The following is a 23,638-nucleotide window of genomic DNA, read 5'->3' on the forward strand; positions in this document are numbered from 1 at the left end:
AGCCTCAAAAACTCACACCAACTCCTGCAAGGAATGTGAATCTTGGAGGTCCCAGCTATTCTGTTCCTGTTTCCATCAGCTCCTTCCCTGAAAACTCAGAGGTGCTCAGCATGCCACACTAAAAACCAAACTAAAAAGGTAAAGAACAAACGTCACAAGGTGAGGCTCTCACGGAGAGCATTCTCTGTTGTCTGGTGCATTCTCGGTTGCATTCTCTGTTGCATTCTCTGTGTGCATTCTCTGTTGTCTGTTAGGTCTTAAACCTCAAACCTTTCAACTAATAACAACTGCTTCTCTTAGACATTCTTGGTCTCTTCCATTGGCTTCTCACCAGTATTCAGTAAATATTTCCTTGCTATAGAAAATAAATCCAAATGATAATAATAATAATTGGTTCTTAAGTGAAAAATCTCAAGTATTACTAAACAAAACAATAAATGTCATTTTACTTCTTTGGATGCTGGCAATGATAAATGAACTATGGATTAAATGTTCTAATACTAAAAGATAATAAAATTGTATTTAAAAGAATGATTTTTAAAATAACTTTCTTCAAAGAAAAGTAGATGAAGTAGGGTTTTAACATTAATTCAGAACTATATGCTTATTAGCCAGATTATCCGTGACAGAAAAGGGGTGTTAAAGGCTATAATTACTCAATTGTCGTGGCTTTTTTTTTTTTAATTATTTGAGATAAAATCGATGTGGGGTAAATTGTAACCACTCTGGAGTTCTTAAATTCAAGTTTCTAAAAGCAATGTGTTTAACAGGTACATACAACCGTGTCATGGTCACCTCAGTCAGGGCAAGGGACATTTCTTTCACCCCAGAATGTTTCCTCACATCCTTTCCAGCCAGTCTTCCCTCCATAGGTGGCCACTGTTTTGATTTCTATCCCCAAAGAATACTTGGCCATTCATGAACTTTATGTGAATAGAATGATACCATATATATTATACTGTTGGACTGATGTATCTGGCTTGGCAGAATGTTTTTTCAAACATTTCAATGTGACTTTTAAAGTCAGTAGTACAATTCTTTTTAAAGGTAAGTATAATTGCATTATATGCGTATTCTACATTTGTTTATTATATTGATTTTTTTTCTAGTTTGGGCCTCTTATAGCTAAAGCAGCTATAAACATTCTTGCACAAAGTATTTTTCTAATTTTTTTCCTGCCTTATTGAGGTATGATTGACGAATAAAAATCACACATATTTGGGGTTTATCGTGAAATGTGTTGATATCTGTAGACATTGTGAAATGATTAGCACAATCAAGCTAATTAAAGTATTCATCATGTCACATAGTTACCTTTTTTGGGTGTGGTGAGAATGCTTCGGATCTACTATCTTAACACATTTCAATTATTAATTATAATAATTCTTAATTATAGTCACAATGCTGTACATTAGGTTTCTAGCATTTACTCACCTATAGCTGAAGGTTTGTACCCTTTTCCTATCTTCCCTTCACCTCATCCTCCACTCATGGTAACCATTATTGCACTCAGCAAGTAGGTATAGGAAGATGCTCACCATCACTAATCAACAGGGAAATGCAAATAAAAATCACAAGGAGATATTACCATATATTTGTGAGAATGACTGTTAAAAAGATAAAAGATAACAAGTGTTGGTGAGAATGTGGAGAAAAGGGAACCCTTATACACTGTCTGTGGGATTGTAATTTAATATAGCCATTATGGAAAACAATATGGAAGTTCCTCAAAAAGTTAAAAGGAGAACTACCATCTGATCTAGCAATCCCACTGCTGGGTATATATCCAAAGAAAATGAAATTAGTATATAAAAGAGATATCTACACTCCCTTGTTAACTGCAGCATTATTTACAACGGTCAATACATAGGAACAAATTATCTATCAACAGATAAATGGATAAAGAGAATGTGGTATAAACATACAATACAATATTATTGAACCATAAAAAAGAAGAAAATTCTGCTATTTTCAACAACATGGATGAATCTTGAGGACATTATACTAAGTGAAATAAGCCAGATACGAAAGACAAACACTGTGTGATCTCACTTATATGTGAGGGGAAAAGGAAGCCTGCACAAGTCTTAGTAGATATATGTCCTTATTTATTTTGGATTTGGACCCAGGAGTGAAACCAATGAGTGATAGGGTAGATGTTTGCGATAAATATGGAATAGCATCTCACAGTGGTCACAATTTGCATATTCCTGATGACTAATGGAGTACTCTTCATGAGCTTCTTGGAGATTTGTATCTTTTTAAAAATTATCTATTCATACCTTTTACCCATTTAACATTTTTTTCTTTTTAATGTCTTTTTCATTAATGTATAACTCACATACAATAAAATGCACCCATTTTAAGTACACAATTTGATGAGTTTTGACAAATGATTGTATCCATGTCACCAACAAAGATATAAATAAAAGAAAGTGTCCATAACCTTTGTAGTCAATTTTCCATTCATGCACGTACCCACCAAACAATCACTGATATACTTTCTGTAACTACAGATTAGCTTTGCTTATTCTAGGGTTTCATATAAATGGAATAATTCAGTACCTATACTTCTTTTGCATTTGACTTTTTTAGCAGCACATTATTCAAAGGGATCCATGTACTGTCTATTAGTAGTTTGTTCATTTGTATTGTGAAACAACATTCTACTGTATGAATATGCTATAATTTTGTGTTCATTTATCTATTGATGTATGTTTATGTTATTCCCAGTTTTTCACTACTATGAGTAAAGCTACTGTAAACATTTGTAAATGACTTTTTGTGGACATATACTTTCATTTTTCTTAGGTAATTATTTAAAATGTCAATATCATTGGCTAGGCATAGGTTTAACTTTATCGAGTTAAATTTTTAGATAATCCAATTTTTAAATATATGTCTTGCAAGCATTTCTTCCCAATCTATGTCTTGCCTTTTAATTTCCTTAATTTTTTTTAATGTGCAGAAGTTTATAATTAAGAGAAAGTATAATTTATTATATTTTTCTTTTATACTTAGTTCTTTTTGTGTTTTGTCTAACAAATCATTGCAAATATTAGGATCATAGATACTATCTTCTTAAAGTTTTATCATTTTCACTTTTATATTAAGTTCCATGATCCATCTTGAGTTAATTTTTGTGTGCAGTGAAAGTTAGGAGTTGATATTTTCTCCCTGTGTGCATCCTGTTGTTCCACTCTCATTTGTTAAAAAGATTTTCCTCTCTCCATTGAATTGTGTTGACATCTTCATGAAAAATGAATTGATCATGTATGTAAATTGACCATATGCTTCTGGACTATCTATCCTGTTACATGAATCTATTTGTCTATCCTTATTGGCATATTAATTTTAATAAGCCAACTTATATTATTTGAATACTTGAAACAAGTATTCAAAATAAATATGGAAGTTGAGTCCTTCCATGACTGCTTACTAGTGAACCATACACAAGAATTAGAATCAGGTTGGGCAATCCTCCTTGCATGTTGCCCAAATCTTTCCCCAGGCAGCAACCTTAATTTAAGTGATTCTGTAATAAGCGAAAGCCAAAAATATAGTCACAAACTTATTCAGGAATCATAATCCCAGTGAAAAAAATTAGTATTTTTCAAGACCATTAATATAGAATGTGACTTCAACTTAATTTTATTTATTAATTTATTCAATAATTTATTGAGCATCTACTGTATTCCAGACACTGTTCTAGACAGGAAAAAGCAGAAGGAGAATATTTATTTGTTTATAATTTCTGCAAGAAAACATTATTTATAACATCAACTCTGTTTCCTATTTAACAGTATATTTCTCACAATTACAGAGAAAGATCTATACCTAGTAAAATAAGCGTCAGAATAAATGTCATCACATATTCTTACAAATTGACAGAAAATTATAAACATTCAAATATTAACTTAGAAAAGATATTTTCCAGCCTTTCCAAATCTTTCTATCACTTCCATAAGATACCTATTTCTTTTGAGACTAAAATGTAAACTATTATTTCTATTAGTTGCATTTTCCAGATTACTTTATTCATTCATTCATTCATTCATTCATTCATTCATTCATTTCTTTGAGAAAGGGTCTTGCTCTGTCACCCAGACTGGAGTGCAGCAGCACAATCACAGTTCACTGCAGCCTCGACCTCCTGGGCTCAAGTGATCCTCCTACCCGAATACCCCAAGTAGCTGGGACTACAGGCGTGCACCACCATGCCTGGCTAATTTTTTTATATTTTGTAGTGATGAGATTTTACTGTATTTCCCAGGGTGGTCTTGAACTCCTGAGCTCAAGCAATCCTCCCACCCTGGCTCCCAAAATGCTGGGATTACAAGCGTGAGCCATAGCGCCCAGCTCCAGCTTATTTTAGAATTTAAATATTATCTATTCTTTCTAAGAGAATTTTTTGTTTTACCAACTAGACCTCCATATGACTGTTTCTTCTCTGGGTCTACATAATTTGAATAAATATGTAACATTATTTTAACTCATTTTCTCAGAGTATCTGGTGAATGATACATTTTCAGGATTATATGCAATTCTAGACGTAAGTTGTAAATGGTGAGGAACGTGAACCATTCCAAAACATCCTTCCTGAGGAATCAGTGATGATTTCTGTGGAGTCTTACAAACCTGAAGAAGCGATTTCTAAATATCATAGCACACAAATATGGCAATAGGAATACACTATGTTGGGGGCAGCAGAGAGGGATAATGTAAAGAAGGCAAGTTGTTAATTGGTTAAAAAGGATGGCAAACTGCAAATACAACGTCCAAGGTGCAATGCAGCCAAGCATTTGTTTGAGAGAAGACTCTAACAGGAGCCTTATGGAGTTCTGTGCAGATGGCATTTAGTAGGATTCTGGTTGCATTGAGTACTGTAAGTTCACATTGATTAATAACTTGATGTCTTAACGTTAAAATGAAATCTACTTTGAATGGTCTAATGGAAAGGTTAGAAAATGTTCTTGTCTTTGCCCAAATGGTAAATAGTTAAGGGCTTTTAAGTCATACACTCTGCCATTGTAGAGCAAAAGCAGTCAACGACAAACATAAATGAATAAACATGACTGTGTTTCAATAAAACTTTATTTACAAAAGAGCTGAACAATGGCCAGATTTATCCTGGGGGCCATAGTTTGTCAGCCCTTCCAATGTTCAAGAAGTTCTGATGAGATACCTTCCAAAAATCATACATTGATATTGAAAGGCCTGTGGCCTTGAAAATGTTCTTCTTGAGTGCCTGGTACTTGCGGGGGTCGCTTTAGAAGGGAGATGACTAGAGATAATTATATGCCAAAGAATGAAACGAAACCCCTATCTCTTGCCATAGACAAAAATCAAATCAAAAAGGACTAAAGCAAATCTAAGATATAAAACTATAAATCTTCTAGAAGAAAACACTGGGAAAACACTCTCATACATTGGTCTGGTCAAAGACTTCTTGAGTAAGATCTCAAAAGCACAGGCAACCAAAACAAAAATGGACAAGTGGGATCACAGCCAGCTAAAAAGCTTCTACCTAGCAAAGGAAACAATCAACAAAATGAAGAGACAACCTATAAATTGGAGAAAACATTTGCAAACTACCCATCTGACAAGGGATTAATTATCAGATTATATAAGGAGCCCAAACGACTCAATAGTGAAAAACTAAATTATACATTTTTTAAATGAGCAAAAATCCAGGCTTGGTGCCATGCACCTATAAGCCCAGCTACTCGGGATGCTGAGGTGGGCGGGTCACTTGAGGACCTAAGTTAGAGACCAGCCTGGGCAACATATCAAGACTTCATCTCAAAAACATTTTTTATTTAGAAAAAAATTAAAACTGGACAAAAAGTCTATATAGATATTTCAAAAGAAGACCTGCAAACAGTCAAAAAATGTTCAACATTACTAATCATCAAAAAAATGCAAATCAAAACTAAAACAAGGTATCATCTCATCTCAGTTAAAATGGATTTTATCAGAAAGACAGGCAATATTGATTGCTGGAGACGATGTGGAGAAAGGGCAACCCTCGTACACTGTTGGTAGGAATGTAAATTAGTACAGCCACTATGAACAGTATGGAAGTTCCTCACAAAACTCAAAGTAGAACTACAATATGATCCAGCAAACTAACTGCCGGGTATATATCCAAAAAAGTCGGAATCAGTATGTCAAAGAGATATCTGCACTCCCATGTTTATTGCAGCAATATTCATAAGAGCCAAAGTATGGAGTCAAGATAAGTGTACACCCGTGGATTAATGGATAAAGAAAATGTGGCACATATACACAATGGAATATTATTCAGCCATAAAAGGAGTAAAATCATGTCATTTACAACAACATGTATTGAACTAGAGGACATTATGTTAAGTGAAATAAGCTAAGCACAGAAAGACAGTAGAACATGTTCTCACTCAAATGTGGGAGATAAAATAATTTAGATCTCACTGAGGTAGAGAGTAGAATGATGGTTGCCAGAGCTGGGAAGGGTAATAGGACATTATGTTAAGTGAAATAAGCTAAGCACAGAAAGACAGTAGAACATGTTCTCACTCAAATGTGGGAGATAAAATAATTTAGATCTCGCTGAGGTAGAGAGTAGAATGATGGTTGCCAGAGCTGGGAAGGGTAATGGGAAATGGATAAATAGGGGTTGGTTAATGAGCACAAAAATATAGTTAGAGAGAATAAGATCTAATGTTCAGGAACATAATAGGGCAACTATAGTTAACAATAAGCTATTGTAAATATTTCAAAATAATGAAAATAGTAGAATTGTAATGCTCCCAACACAAAATAATGATAAATGCTTGAGGAGGTAGATATCCCACTTACCCTGACTTGATTATTACATGTTGTATGCTTATATCAAAATATCATACCTATCCCATAAATATGTACAACAATTATGTATTCATAATAATTAAAAATTTAAAAAAGAAAAGATCTGACTTCCAAGGGGAATTAAATTTTGAAAGTCGTTAGCACTCAGAACATATGTGGTCAAGAAAAACAATGTATGAATAAACTTAGCTCGGGGAAGTCAAACTCTGTGATTCTCCTTCAGCTTTTTACCTAGCTAGGCAGTGCCCCCAGCACATGTGACTAGCTGCTCATATGGCCACCTTTGGTGTGCCTGTCTGGGTCCATTCTCTAGGGAGCACCAGCCCATCTATTCTGGTTGCTCACTACTTGATAAACTTTACCATGAGGTATAGTGCTTGGTCTAGTTCGTGGTCCTTGGAGAGATTCTCATTTCTCTTAGATTCAGTATAGTTATGCTTTTAAAGCTATAATATTTTTATTATGCTAATTCCTTGAGATAGTTTTATAAAAATGACAAGAGTTAAATGGTCACATATGCGTAAGACTTGAGAAAATATTACAAAGCTGTCTGTTAACGCTTCTTTTGCAAAAGCACCTTTATGTTTTTTATTCCTGATATAAACAATGAATTTCAGTTTTGTTTTAAAATTTAATATAAAATCAAGCTAATCTCACTCAGCTCAGTCAATATTAAATTTATTTTGTTATGACCTACAATGTTCCTGGCACTGGGCTAGGTGCTGGGGATATAACTATGTAGAGAGCAAGTAACCCTCTGTTGTCTTGAAGTTTACATGCAATTTAAGGAGACAAATATTATACATGCAAACAAACAAAACAAAAGCATAGGTGCTGAGTGCTGTAAAGATGATAAACAGTGGCATCACTGAACATAACTATGATGGTGATGGTGACATCGGTTCCATGAATGAACATAAATGGGCATGTGTATGTCCACGTGTATGGGTGCACGTGGATGTGTAAGTGTGTGTGTTTAGGAGAGAGGGAGAGAAATTACTTGAAAAAGAGTAGTCAAGAGTTCAAGGCTAGCCTGGCCAACATGTCGAAACCCTGTCTCTACTAAAAATACAATAGCCAGGCGTGGTGGCAGATGCCTGCAATAGCTCCTTGGGACACTGAGGCAGGAGAATAGCTTGAACCTGGAAGGCAGAGGTTGCAGTGAGCTGAGATTACAACACTGCACTTCACCCTGGGCGACAGAGTAAGACTCTGTCCCCCTCCCCTCCCCCCCCAAAAAAAAGTAGTTTGGAAAGGCCTGAGTTGACAATATTTAAATAGAGACCTGAAGTATAAAATAAGAAAGCCAAGCAAAGAACTGGAGGAAGATTCCAAGCAATGGCAAGAGCATGTGCAAAGCCTCTTTCCAGTCCCTCCCCGAATCTCCCCCAGAGTGACAGAGAGTTTGACTTGTCTGAGGAACTGAGAGGTGAACATGGATGGAGCACAGTGCAGAAAGGGGAGAGCAAAAGGAGATGGGCAGAAACTGAGGGAGGTACAAAGTTACAGAGGGCATTCAAGGTCAGGAGGTTGGATTTTATTTTGAGAGTAGTGGGACAACCATGGAGCAGTTAGGCAACAGAGGTTTAAGTTGTGATTGTAGCTTAAGGAGTTAAATGTGACTGCTCTGAAAAAGATAGATGGGGGTTGATAGCGGAAGTGGCTCTTCACCTACATGGTTGAAACAGCCCACAGATGGGAGGCACGCCCATTCACCTGCCTGGCATTAGATTTACGAGTGCAGGCAAAACAGTCGAAAGGAATAACCAATCACTTCAATGCTAGATGTGGAAATGCTTCTACATAAATTGATGTAATATCACAAGAGGTTATCCAGTATCAGATGGGTAGAATGAAGACAAGAATAAAAAAACATGGGAAAGGAGATATATTAAAATGCAAAGGCAGCAAATACTAAGATGAGAAGGGGAGCAGAAGGAAAATATAAGAAGATGATAGAATAAGATAAGATTTTTTTCTACCAAATTATTAATGGGTAATCACATAGGAAACAAAAACATGCTAAATATTGTTTAGAGTGTCTGTCAGTGCCTTTTCCCTTTTCCCTCGTTGTCTAATTCCTTACCCTACATTTCACATGAAAACCCACAATAAGACGGGGAATCTACTTGAAGAGCTGAGGCAAAGGAAAACATCCTCATGATCTTCTCAGCCTGGCCTCACCATCAGTGTGACTTCTCCCAAGTTCAAAGATATGTTCAAGAGGTTATTTTAGTGAAATTATTGTGAAATGAACAGAGAGCAAAATGAAGAGTAGTGAGGACTGGAAATAGAAGAAAAACGCAATTGGGCAAAGACTCGAATCTCGAGTTTCAGTTAGACTCTCAGCCAACAATTGTCCTTATTAGTACCATATGACCTAGTTACAATCCAGCATATCATCACCATATATCATAAGTGTCAGATGGACTGGTATTGTGGCATGGATTAATTACTAAATGAAGATTATAACATTGATTATCAATGCATCCACTTGACCCGGCAGAAATATGGAGAGGAATGTATAAGGTCTATGATGTATGTGTGTATGTGTGTGTGTGTATGTGTATGTGTATTCATGTGTGTGAACAATTGGAAGCAGAGTCCTCAGTAAGGTGATAATAAATATAACTGAAAAAATTCTATTTTCTTGACAATAAAGTATACATATCCATTGAAAGAATGGAAAAATATAATTTTGTGAAAGACTTTTTCCATTTTGGTTCATTTAAAAATCATTAATGGGTAATAAAAGTTAATAACATTCCTTGAATCCGTTCATGGCATTTCCACTCAGAAATACTAAATGATTGTGAAACATTAAAATCAGATAAATCTTGGATTGCTTTATCTATTCAGTTCCAAGTGAACTATCTTATGTAGGAAACATATGACATTTCATCAACAAAAATTAAAACCACATTTTCCCCTTCAGTTAACCTGTTTCTGATGTAAAACACCATGTCAAATAGAGTTTTATTATTTGAACTATTGGGGCACTTATGGGTGTTAAGCAGTTTCCAAATAAAGTTTTCAACAGAGATCCCAGAAGTAGCACAGGAATGCTATTTTAGCTAAAATTACTTAAATGAACATTATCCATTCCTTGCCTATATGAAACAGGCTTCATTATCATTCCCTAAAAATGTAATGATCTTTCATGTAATCAAATTTATTTTATTGTCAATTTTGTACCTGGAATTTTACAGTCAACTAAAAAGGATCAAGATTTGTGACCTAAAAAATTGCCATTATTTCATGACATTTACAGGAAAAATCCTAAATGTATGAATTTTCAAATATTGATTTCAAAATGTCTTCAGGTAGTTCAGCCTATTCTATGCATTTTTTTCCATACAATTATGGTACTATAAGATTCTGGTATTTGAAAAACTAGAAAACAAGGAACATGATGAACAAGTAGATGAAAACCAGCTTATAACACTTAAATTGGGAAGAAAGAGCAGTGACTGAATAAAAGTGAAACATTAAGAAATTGTTAATGTCTGTTGAAAGGAAATAAGGACATGACATCACATCTGCACATTCCGGCCCTGGGATCCAGAGTAAACTCATTATTTCTCAAGGTAAAGAAGAAAAAACCTTTTAAGGCAGCTTTGGAATTATTTGCCATATTTGCATTTAATGGAGCGGTCTTTGAAGAGAGGACTTATAAGCACAATGGACAGGAAAGGTAAAGGAGAAGAGTGAAAAAAGAGGATGCTCCTGATGCCTATTATTGGTGTCCTATGAACGTAGGCCAGTGGAATTCTCTGAAAAGTTTACCTAGAAGCTGTGCTAACCTCAAACCATCACACAAGACCCTCACAGGTGAAGCGCTCTTCTGGACCCTGGAATTGGAAACCCTAGGTGTTATGGTAGAATGTTTTGTCCCTTCCAAAATTCATGTTGAAATTTAATTCCAACCAAAATTCAGATGCTACCAATGTGATAAATTCTCATTAAAAACAGAAGTAGTGGATATTTATTAAACAGTTGATACAATTATATAGAGCTTAATACACACATATGAGTACAAATAAAATTGAGGATTCTGATACCTCGATTTTATTTGCACTCATGTGTATGTATTGTACTCATGTGTGTGTATACCACAGGCAGCACCTCCAATGTTCTTGTGCTATTTGACAGTATATTCCAAATTTTGTCCTCGCTTTGCTCATGTTTATGTAGAGCATACGGAATGGGTATGAGCTAGATAAACAGCAATGACCATGAGCTACTGATGCCAAGGGGACATTTAATGGGGTTACACACAAGTGTTATGGCTCAGCAGGATGGGAGATCAATTTTAGGTTGGGATTCCATATAGGAAATGACACCACAAAATGGAAATGTGTTTTCAGCTTTTATTTTTTATTTTATTTTATTTTTTGAGACAGTCTGTTGCTCAGGCTGGAGTGCCATGGCACAATCTCGGCTCACAGCAGCCTCCAACTCTCAGTTTCAAGCTATTCTCATGCTTCAGCCACTCAAGTAACTGGGATTACAGATGTGTACCACCACACCTGGCTATATATATATATATTTTTTTTTGAGATGGAGTCTCCCTCTGTTGCCAGGCTAGAGTGCAGTGGTGTGATTTTGACTCACAGCAACCTCTGCCTCCTGGGTTCAAGCGATTCTCCTGCCTCAGCCTCCCAAGTAGCTGGGATTACAGGAGCACACCACCACACCTGGTTAATTTTTGTATTTTTAGTAGAGACGAGGTTTTGCTATGTTGGTCAGGATGTTCTTGATCTCTTGACCTCATGATCCATCCACCTCGACCTCCCAAAGTGCGGGGATTACAGGCGTGAGCCACTGCACCCAGTCCTGCCTAATTTTTTGTAGAGATGAGGTTTCACCATGTTGGCCAGGCTAGTCTTGAACTCCTGACCTCAAGTGATCCTCCCATCTCGTCCTCCCAAAGTGCTGGGATTACAGGCATGAACCACTACACCCAGCTCACAGCAAGATCATCTTTCTTTTGGGGGCAGTAGAAGAGAATCTATTTCCTTGGTCTTCCTGGCTTCAAGAGGTGCCTGCATTTTTTCTGGCTCTTAGACTCCTTTGAACAGCTAATTGAGGCCTTTTCACACTTCAAATTTTTTCTGCTGCTGTCTCTCTCTCACTGACTGGGGAAGAAGTTCTCCACATTTGATGACTCATGTGATTAGACTGGGCCGCTCACTTCTAATGCTGCTTTCTCCAGAATATAACAAAGTTAAAATATAAGCCACATTTTTCCTAGTAGTGAGCTGGAATTGTTGGCATTGCCTTATCTCTCCAGCCAGATGGAAAATCCAGAGGACGTTAGCAGTGGTGTCAACCACGGAATGCTATATTCTTCACTCTCTTTCTAATGGCATCTTGTCCTTATTGGGTATTCTTGTTGGGTTGTCCTAAACTTAAAGCTCAGATAGATAGTGGAAATAATGAAACAAAGTGAAATAGAACCCAGAAGGTGGGAAAAAAGACCCTGTTGAAAACACAAGAAAGATAGGAAACATCAACATCCACAGAGTTGATTTTAAATTAAACTCTTCCCATCCAATATCCTAATATTTCAAATCCTATGTGTGACTTAAAATATACATGTGACCTTTGTGTTTACTAAAGGCAAACAGAACAAGGCAGTCGAGAGTTATTGGTCATGGGGTGGAAGGAGGCTTTCAATAAATGTTGAACCACAAAAAAATTTAAACTAGAAGCTGAAGAGGTTTTTAAATGAGCCATCACCACATTGCATGGTTGTTTGGGTCTGGGGACACAAAGAATGAGCAAGTTTCCCCCAGACACCAGGAGACTCATTCTGGTGGTTTTCTCTAGCAGGGAATATTTTATATAAGCTTTCCTGGGAAATGAGAATTTGTAGGGCTGAGGATTCTGAACCATCAGTGAGCTCTAACTATGTGACCCATGAAAGAGTGCCTTGTTGCCATGATTCAGCGATGTCAAATGGTATGACAATAGTATTTTGATGACTTATTCACATAGAAGGATGAGAGGTGTGGGGAGAACAGCAACCAAAAGCCCATGTTCAGAAACAGCCTTCAGTTTGTGGGCACATACAAGCTACCAGGTCTCCAGAGTCACCGCCTGGCACGTCATGGCGAGCATATCGGAAAATAGAGGCACATTCATTCATGCACACAGCAGAAGCCCCGCCTGCCTTATGGCCTCTGCTATTTTTGACTTCCTTCCCAGGCATTTTCCTCAGAAACAGCTTTGGGTGGAGAGCACATTATTAACAAAGGGTGTTGATGTCTGTAATGAATGGTATTGATAATCAGTGTAAGTGTTAGCCAGGCTCCAGGAGGCACTGACCTCCTGGAGGTGGACAGAAATAAGGCACAACTTTGAGACCTCTGTAAGGTAAGTGGGTGATATGTTAGAAAGGTTCCTCCTGAATTCAGTGAGCCCATCTCTCTTGTGCCAATTTATCCTGGCCTAGCAGCTCCGTTCATGCACAATTATATTCTTCATCGTGTTTGTTTCCACCTGGACACACAGAAGTGACCACACTTCTGATACTAACACAGTGTGGCTCAGAAGTCTGTGCCAAAATTGTCACACTGAGTTGAACTAAATCAAGAGTATAAAGACCGTGGGAACTCTGTGCAAACATATCACATAATGGGGGCTGGCAAACATATGCATCTATTTGCAATTCTTTTAAAACATAGATACTAAAATACAGTTATCTGTGGGTTTTTCCATCCAATGTTTAAAAACCATAATATATCCATTTTAGACACTTGATGGCTATAGATCTCATTCTAGGTTGAGAAGAGGCTACTGTACTGTTCTTATACATTTTCAGTTCAAACTAATTTATAGTTACTTCTTGACAAAACGGACAGCTTGACAGAAAGAAAAAGTATACCAAATCCTGTAATCCCCATGAGGAAGCATAATTCTCTTATAAAGTATTTCCAGAGCAAATCTTTACAACCCAACTATGGTCTACATTGCTAATAGCTTATTTACGGTTCTTTTAATTGGCTGATTAGTTCTTTAAACTAATAATATAAAACATCTAACAGTCCTCATCTGGGGAGTCATTTAATGGTGAAGCAAGGTCCATTGGCTTAAATAGAAGAGTAGCTCTTATGCTATCAACCGATCAATAGATCATTATGGGAATGCCTCTAAAAAGTTTACATGGTCCACAAAACACAATTTTGTCTGTTTCTGTTTTCCTTTTTTCTTTTGCTTTCTTCTATAATCCCACCTGTAGCTGTTCTAAACATTGGCTGCTTTATTTTTTCCTCTGAAGTTATGTATATATCATCTTCTATAACCCTTTGATAACTTACGAAAATTCCTTCTTAGGTCACTGATTCTGTCTTTTCTTCTTGGATTTTACCCTCCCTCCTAGACCAAAGCTTTTCAGCCCTAATCTACCTTCAGTCGGAAGATTCCTTTCTAAATATTCTAAATATTTAATAATAAATATGTTGTGTTTATAACAATTATATACTATAAGGCTTCAGTTGGATTCTCAGTTCCTTGAAGTGATTTTCAATATTTAATTAAGAAGAAAAATGTCCCCACAGGACACTTTCAAGCAAGAAGCATGAACTATAAATTAGTGAATCCAACTAGTGAGAAGCTTTGGAAGAGTAAAGGCTGGCTCTCTGAGCTACAGGCACAACTCTTACTCACCATCAGCTCATGTTGGATGTTGCCACACAGGAATGTGGGCTCTGTTCGGCCAGCTCTTCCACTTTTCAAGAGAAACCAAAAATCCTTATTTTATGCGACGTCTCCCACTTTTAAAATAATGGGAACTAAGTCAAGCAGTTTTGACTTTCTGCAGGCTAAAAAGAACATAGCTATGGACCAGATGTGCCTATGAGCCAATGCTTAAAAAATCTTGAAAAAAACATATTGGTATAGAGCTATTCTGTTGGAATAAAATTATCCTAAATGTGAGAAAATATGGCATGTGAAATTCCTTTGAAGACTTTTTTCTTTTTTTTCCCACTTTTTTCTTTTTTGGGCTATCCTTTAAATTTCTATGTATTATAGGCCTCTAATGGGATTCTACTGACAGTTTGTAGAACCAGTGCTCCACCACTGCAAATGTCAATATTACAATTATATGATCATACCTGTGTGGCATTCATGACTCTTGGGTACTCTGTAATTTGGATGCTCAATATAGAGTGAAAATTACAGGCTTGATCTAACAATAGTTTTCATAGAGTGATATTATAAGCCTTAACAACATAAAATGCCTTTTGCAGAGGGCTCTAGTTAGAAGCACAAAGAGTGCATTTCTCCAAATTTTTTCATAGCTTTTCTAACGCCATAAAGTATTATGTTCATACTTGACAATTAGATCGAATGAAAGTGAAAGAACTTATTTTCTTGGCTTAAAATTATTCATAGTGAAGGAGAGACAAAGAAAAGGAATTTTTTCATTAGTTATTTATAATCAGTCTAGAAATGCCAATATTTTCTCAAAGCCATGCCTCAGGCTGAGTGGCTTTTATGAAAATGCTTCCACTTTTTACCTTTCAAATGCTGCTCCTATATTTCTTAAACCATACTGCCTCTAGGTCCCAGCTGCTCTCACATGGCCTTTCCCACTCACATCAGATTGGCTAAGGTCTGCAGATGCCACGGGACCAGATGCTGCCTAGAAGAGAGTGTGCAGAACCAGTGAGAATGAGCCAGACCAGCTGCCCAGCTGCCCTCAACGCTCCTGGTCACCTTTGGTCTATGAGTAGGATCGCTTTGCTGTGGCTCCCTCTGTGGCAGTGGTAGCCTTATGGCTGGGGGGTCAGCAGGTGAAGAGTGTCATATAAAATTTAGCAAAATACAAGCATGCTTAGAACGCAGGTTTCCCTTATGAAATTTGTACAGCTACTGGAAAATGGAAGAACAATACTTTCTAGCTCTTAAAGCACGGTGATAGTGTAAAAATAACAAACATGCATTTTCAGTGGTCTGCATGAGTTGAGGATTAAATGTTCAGGTAAGCATCTTATTTTGTAAGATGCTATGAAAGAATTAATTTGCATTTATATTTATTGCAATATTTAAGTAATATGCAGATTGAATATCACAGATTATTATTACTTGTATTTTGAGGGTTGTTACATCGTTTGAATTATTAAAATTTAGAAACTTAGAAGATGGAGTTGAAAATCAGATCTCCAAGGAGGGGACACAGACTGGCTGGTGATTGCATCTGGTGGGGTAGGGTCAGTTCGTCTGGTTTTACAAATTTGGTTGGATTCAGCTGCTGCTGCTGAAAAGAACTGCTGCTTCAGGAGTAGAGAAGTGTTGCTGGAATAATGCTCACAGCGACCACACACACACAGGAAGCCTTTAAAAGGATTAAATGCCCTCTTGCTCCCCAATTCTTGCATTCTCCTTCCATTATTCCTGTTGGCAGAGCATAACACAGAACCAGCTTGCAAAGCAGAAATGGGCTGTGCAGAGTCCCAGTACCCATATCATAAAGCTAAATAAAGAAGATTGGGAGTATAGAGACAATAAGTTAACAACTAGCACAATATTGCTCTCCGCTAGCTCTTTAAGAAGCTCGTGGAAAAAATGGGCTATTTTTTAGAAAAAATAGTCTTTAAATTTTTTCACTTAAAAGAATCTCTAAAAAAGGAAGTGTTGTGATCAATTTCATAAGAACCATTGATCCAGTATTTATAGTATCAATTTTAATTTTTGATTTTTAAGAAGTACATATTTAATAAGTCAATTTTGCACCCAAACCTCTACTCCCTCAAAAAAAATTCCTTCATCAAAAAATTCTGAAATTTGAAATAACATTATTAGAATTAATTGTGCTAATCACCACTATTAAAATACAGATATCTCTCAATTACTATTAGGTTTCTATGTGAATAACAGACTTTTTAAAATGGCTAAAATAAAAATAAAAATTTATTTTTCTTATGTAAATAAAGTCCAAGGAAGGCATTCCAGGGATTCTATGATGGTTCCAGCATTATCAGGGACCCAAGTCCATGCAGGTCTCTGCTCTGTCATATCAAGGGTTACATAGATGAAATCTGTTCTCAACTGGCTGCTAAAGCACCAGTCATCACATCCATCTTCTAAGCATCAATAAAAAGGAAAGTAAGAGAAGCAGTTGTTCTCTTCTATCTTTTCAAGAATTATTCTTACAAGTTCCACACAATATTTTCACTAACTACAAAGGAGCTTGTAGATGTGCCCAGCTGAAAACTGGGGCCTATTAATTGAGGGTGTTGAGTAGAATGGCTATTGGTAAGGAAATAACTGTCTCTGCCAGACATTGGAAGGGACATTACCTCATCAATTATAAGCCTTGGTGTGAATGAGTCCATCAGCTCCTTTTTGAAAGCAGGATTTCATAGGTAAGACAGACTGTGAGCATACAAGAATACTAGGCTGGAGAGTGGAGGCTACTGAATGGGGTGGGTGAAGAATATTGAAGATGAACCTCCTCTCTTTTAGAATCTTGCCAGAGCCACGATCAGCCCCACCTCCATCTTTCTTATTTTTATTTTTGTTCATTTAAAGAATTTGAATTCCATACTAATAGAGAAGGGGTCATATCATGTATCCACCATATTTCTTTTGTTTCAAAGGACTAGTTTTTTTTCATATTTTAAGTTCTAGGGTACATGTGCACAACGTGCAGGTTTGATACATAGGTATATATGTGCCATGTTGGTTTGCTGCACCCATTAACTCGTCATTTGCATTAGGTATTTCTCCTAATGCTATCCCTCCCCATGCCCCTCACCCCACGACAGGTCCCCATGTGTGATGTTCCCCGCACTGTGTCCAAGTGTTCTCATTGTTCAGTTCCCACTTATGAGTGAGAACTTGCAGTGTTTGTTTGTCTGTCCTTGTGATAGTTTGCTCAGAATGATGGTTTCCAGCTTTATCCATGTCCCTGCAAAGGACAGGAACTCATCCTCAAAGGACTAGCTTATTTTTTAAAAGATATGATCACACTTTTGATTGTGTTCTGTTCCCTCTCTTTTGGAGAGGCACCTTCTAATGCCAAGATGGTTTTTGGATTTCCACGGTTATTACATTTATCTTTGTGTGTTTGTCTCTCCCTTCCCATGAACCCTGAAGAGAATGGAAAAATGGCATCATGTTGATAAAAAGTGATGCCTTCCAAGACATTCTTTAAATGTCCTATGTGCAGATATGGTCAAAACGAATAATCCAGGCCAACTGAGTGAACATTCTCCAGAGATGCTTGAGGTAAAACTGTCTGGCTTTGCAAAGTGATTCTCTTTATAAACCAGCAACATTGCTTTATGATGTTTTGGGTGACAGGCCAATTTCTTAGGTGATTTAAGTATATGTATTTAGTATTTTCCAGTACTTTTGCTTTTAGAGCTAACTTATAAAGGGAGAGCAACCAACACTGCTGTGCCGTGGCATGTTGCCTTTGCACAGTCACTGGCTGAAACATTATGCATTTCTCCATAAGACACCTCCGTTCCCAAAAATTTCACTGGCTTCCAGCTACCTCATCTTTCATATTTTGATACCTTTAGTCACAATAAGGGAAAAATTTCAGGAGAACGTTGGAGGAGGAAAGGGATGGTAGAAAAAGAAAAGCTGAAGATTCAAATGGACGTTTTGTGATGTTTCATCGTGTTTGCTGCAGAGAAAATATTTGCAGTGCACAAATGTTCGTGTGCGGTAAGATCTATCCCTAATCAAAATGGTGACATGGCTTCAAACTGAGCACTACCTGGCCTCTTGGGGCAGCCTTCACTTTTACCCTGTGCCCATGATAAAGAAAGACAAAACACATCATTCATTGGTGGTCTGCCCCATTCCCCCAACTGGTCCCTACCTCTGCTGGTTATGTAGATTTTTCTGAAGATATTGGTGAAATTAAGACAAGACTCTGTACTGCACATCACTCAGGAAAAATTACATCTAGAAAACAACTGTATATGGAAAAAGTGATTCTTTTTGGGGGGGGCGGGGGGGAGTTTCACTCTTGTCAACTAGGCTGGAGTGCAGTTCCGCGATCTTGGCTCTCTGCAAGCTCTGCCTCCAGGGTTCAAGTGATTCTCCTGTCTCAGTCTCCTGAGTAGCTGGGATTACAGGCACCCACAACCACACCAGGCTAATTTTTGTATTTCTAGTAGAGACGGGGTTTCACCATGTTGGTTGGGCTGGTCTCGAACTCCTGACCTCAGCTAATCTGCCCACCTCGGCCTCCCAAAGTGCTGGGATTATAGGCGTGAGCCACTGCACCTGGCCTGGCAAAAGTGATTCTTAATGCAGAAACAGAAAACCAAATACCACACATTCTCACTTATAAGTGGGAGCTAAACGTCAAGCACATGTAGGCATAAAGATGAGAACAACAGACAGCAGTGAATGCAAGCAGGGGGAGGGCTGAAAAACTACCTATTGGGTACTATGCTTACTACCTGGGAGATAGATTCATGTGTAGTCCAAACCTCAGCATTACACAATATGCCCATATACCAAACCTGCACATGTACCCCCAAACCTATAAAAAAAAGTTGAAAAAAAATGGCCCCGTCACTTAACATTGAAAACATTGTGTTCCATAGCCCCAGTCTCCCTCTTCTGCTTTGTCCCTCTCAGAGGCTTCTCCTCTGTGCCTTGTCTGCCCTCCTTTTCTTTGCTTCTTCTTTCTCCTAAAAGGAAGCATAACAGCTGGTGAGAGCTTAGTTACCTTTCCCTGAGGCATATGGATAGTACATTAAAACAGGGATGAAAACTAAAGGGAAGAAGCTCTGCTGGAGGAATTTAGGCAGAATGAATAATGGAAAGAGCCACATACTGGAGCCAAAGAGAGCTGGAATTGATTCACAGTTCTGTCATTTAGACACTGACAGCCTTGGGCAAATTACTTGTCTTTTCGGAGTCATTTTCGTTACTTATAAAATTGAAATAATAATACCTGCTTCATAATTATTTGACAATTAATTAAAATTATGTTTACTAAAACATCAGTGCCATATCTGGCACATAATTGGTATTCAATAAATATTACCTCTCTTACCTTATCAAAAGGGAGATGGAGGGGTTGTTATGGAAAGTCATGGAGATTTCTCAGTATTTTAATCTGCTGGGAACAGAATTGACTCGTGTGTGTGTGTGTGTGTGTGTGTGTGTGTGTGTGTGTGTGTGTGAGAAAGACAGACAGAGAGACAGAGACAGAGGAAGAGAGACAGAGATAGAGAAAACTTAGGGGAAGGAGGCTTATTTGATTGCATTGATTTTTCTAATCTGCCTTCTTAAATCATATTAGTGTCTGCAATTTCCTAGTATCAAGGAAAACGATAAACTAAAATTCCTCAGTGAACAGAGCCAATGAAGCAGAGTGGTTTATGGAAATAACCCATGGGCTGGATTAAAAACCTAATGAAATAATTTTACCCTATTCCTATGTTCCATAGATCTACTTTCTCTTTTAGATGGTACTAATCAAGTGATAAATTTCTCTGTTTCATTTTCTAGGCTGGCCACTCTGGGGCCAACACATACTTTTGTCACATCTGTTAACATTACTGTCTTAAAATCTGTCAAAATAAAGAATAACTTCCTTCTCCTTGCCAGACCTGATTTGATACTCTTAAAGGCAAGGATTCAGACCTTTCTTGGCACCTAAGTCAGGAGCTGGGCACAAAGATCACAGCTCTTTTTGTTCTTTATCAAATCCAGTGCCTGGGGTTTCCATATTCCCAGGACTGCTGGCCTTGCACTGCCCAAACTGAAGTGTTTGCCGTGATGTGCAGGATCCAGCTTCACACCAGGGCTGCTCCTTCTGTGGTTAAGAATGGATGCTTTAGAGTTTATCACCCTGATCTGGGTCATCCTTCAGGAAATGAAAAAGGTCCTGAGGCTTCTGAAAATAATCGTTTTGGGGAGCCAGATTATAAATCCATGGTAAAATTTACTCATGACTTTTCCCAATATAAAAATTTAGGATTCTTCCCATAAATGGATATCTAAGCTGCCACTTCTTCTGGTGGGGATTCTTGGGGAATCTAGTGCCTTTGTTTTATATTTTAAAAATATTTGGAAGTCATACATATATAAAACAAGAAAGTAGGTATGATACCTTTAAGAAAAAAGAGCCTCAAGCAGCATCTGTGTATCATCTTTCCACGAAAGATCTGCAGATATCTCACCAGGATGGGTGCCAGCCTAGGCTGTACTCTGCTGGAGAATTATAGCTCCACTTATTAATACTGTATTCCCATAATAAACAAAAGTGAATACATGATGTGTCACAAGAAGTTTATGTCCCTCTGAGGGCTATCCTGATAATCCTCTTAAGATTCATTCTTGAATTACTTCTTCTGCAAGAGTTCTTAGTTTCAGGTCCATGGGCACGCAAGAAGTCTGTGACACAACTTTATCTCGATTAAAATGTATATCACAACTAGAAACAGTTGACAAATTATTTCAGTAATATTGATTTCCCCTGTGATAGCAACAATTTTAATTTTTTGCTTGTAAACATATTACACAGAATTGTCAGAGGAATCCATGTCACTAACAAGTTAAGGATCTCTGACGTAGTGGAAGTTTCTGTGGGGCCCAGGGGGTCTTTTTGTATGACCTGCTGATCTCATTAATCTAATTTTCACAGTTTGCAGTTTTCTCTTCTATGGTCTTACCACCCTGGTCTCAGCCTCTGTAGGTTTGCATCATCTGTATCTATGATGTGCTGTCATTGTCAAGTTAACTTTTGGGGCAGAACACTATTTTTAATACAGTGATAGTGTAATTGATGATGGACGATTTCCTCAGGTTTATGTCAGTTTATTGACCAAATCCCATATGCTGGTTATTATGCTAGTCAAAAAGTATACAAGGTCAATATTTAAAACAAGCAAAAAAAAAAAAAGAAAAAAAAAAAGAAAAACACAAAAAAACTACGGCCCTTTATCAGTTTACAGCCCAAATATGTGTATATGTGTGTGTATACATAGTAACTTCTTATGTCTCCCACACCCCTCCACAGATCTTGCAGACATCTCAACTTTAATGAGGACTTTCCAACATTCCAGACTGCTGTCCTGCAATGAAGCTCTGAGTCATGGTCTGTGGGGCTAAGGTACTGGCAACAGTGTGAACCCCAGGACAACTAACCTCACTAACCTTCACTCTAAGCAGAAGCCCAGAGTGAGTCTGGCCTGAAATCTTTGTTAATGGAAAGAGGAAAGAAGAAAAGAATTTCCAATAAGTTACAACAAACTTTTCACCATTCTAAAGAACCCACTTTCCTTATCAACCAAGCTGGGTTTCTCTCTAGTGACTCCTATTCTAGCCTTTTGCCAGAAACAGAGAGTGTTAATCCTGGTGAAAAGATTAAGACAGACACTCAGAAAAAGAGACCTGGGACTGTGATACTATCAAAACCGTCAGGTAGAAGAATTATATCGGAAAGCCAGCTTAGCCCCCCTGTGATCCCGGCCCGCAGGCCTGGATTCCGGGTGTGCTACATCTGTGGTCGAGAATTTGGGTCCCAGTCAATTGCCATTCATGAACCCCAGTGCTTGCAGAAGTGGCATATTGAAAACAGTAAGTTGCCCAAGCACTTGAGGAGGCCAGAACCCTCCAAACCACAGTCTCTGAGCGGCAGTGGGTCCTACAGTCTTCAGGCAAGTAATGAGGCTGCATTTCAGAGTGCCCAGGCTCAGCTGCTGCCCTGTGAATCCTGTGGCCGCACATTCTTGCCAGATAATCTTCTTGTTCATCAGAGAAGCTGCAAGCCAAAGGGTGAGGGTGCCAGAGCACCACAATCAAACAGTTCTGATCATCTTACTGGCCTCAAGAAAGCTCGTAGTGGAACCCCAGCCCGACCAAGGACTGTTATCTGCTACATTTGTGGTAGGGAATTTGGCACCCTGTCCCTTCCTATTCATGAGCCCAAATGCCTGGAAAAGTGGAAAATAGAAAATGACCGGCTCCCTGTGGAGCTCCACCAGCCACTCCCACGGAAGCCTCAGCCCCTTCCGACTGCACAGTCCAGCCAAGCGGGACCAAGTCAAGCTCAGCTTGTGTCCTGCCCAAATTGTAGCCTAACCTTTACCTCAGACCGCCTTCTGGTACACCAGAGAAGTTGTAAAACTCAGCCTCAGGGGCCAAAAGATCAGAATTTGACCTTAGGGAGTAAAGGAGGCCTAAAAGAGTCCACTAATTCCAAGCAGCAAAGGAACAGGGCAGCACCCAGTGTAACTGATAGGGTAATTCATGCCACACAAGAGGCTTTAGGTGAACCTGGTGGCACCCTCTGCCTATAGGGGAACGAGAGAAAACTATCCCTAGAATCAGTCACCTCACCCCCTAGTATTTTTTCTATCAATGCCTTACATCAGCCTCAATGCAGCCTGTTCAAGTTAACTCCCTGTGGAACTCCAGGGCCTATATCTCTCTTGGCTGAATAGATACAAGAACATCCTTGCCTGATGGGTTCATATTCCTCTTCAGTTCTGCTGTCTAAAAGAAGAAGAGATGGACTTCTTTCTTCCCTGATCCCTGATACAAATAATCCCCAGGAGACTGTAATTTGAAAATGAGTCATTAATGCTGTGTCTACATCACAGAGATATAATTCCCATTCCAACAGCCAATATTTATTGCTGGTTTATTTTAGTCATCTACCTTAGGAATTCATTTTTGGCACTGCTGGGTTATGCTGAGTTTATCTTACTAAAATAGAATCTGTGTCAAAAACCCCAAATGACTTTAGTAACAATTAAACACTGAAGAACTTGCAAAAATACACATAGTCTGTAAATACAGCATA

At 38.0% G+C, this 23,638-nt stretch overlaps 1 protein-coding gene across 1 annotated transcript; it reads left to right on the forward strand.

The window, feature by feature from the left end:
• Positions 1-23,612, forward strand: ZNF474 (zinc finger protein 474). The gene is made up of 2 exons (XM_045394148.3): positions 1-138; positions 21,851-23,612. Exon 2 carries the CDS (start codon positions 22,038-22,040, stop codon positions 23,130-23,132), a length of 1,095 nt encoding a protein of 364 aa, XP_045250083.2. The 5' UTR covers positions 1-138; positions 21,851-22,037; the 3' UTR covers positions 23,133-23,612.
• Positions 23,613-23,638: the final 26 nt, after the last annotated feature.

Source organism: Macaca fascicularis, chromosome 6 (assembly GCF_037993035.2).
Source record: "Macaca fascicularis isolate 582-1 chromosome 6, T2T-MFA8v1.1".
NCBI classification, from domain to species: domain Eukaryota; kingdom Metazoa; phylum Chordata; class Mammalia; order Primates; family Cercopithecidae; genus Macaca; species Macaca fascicularis.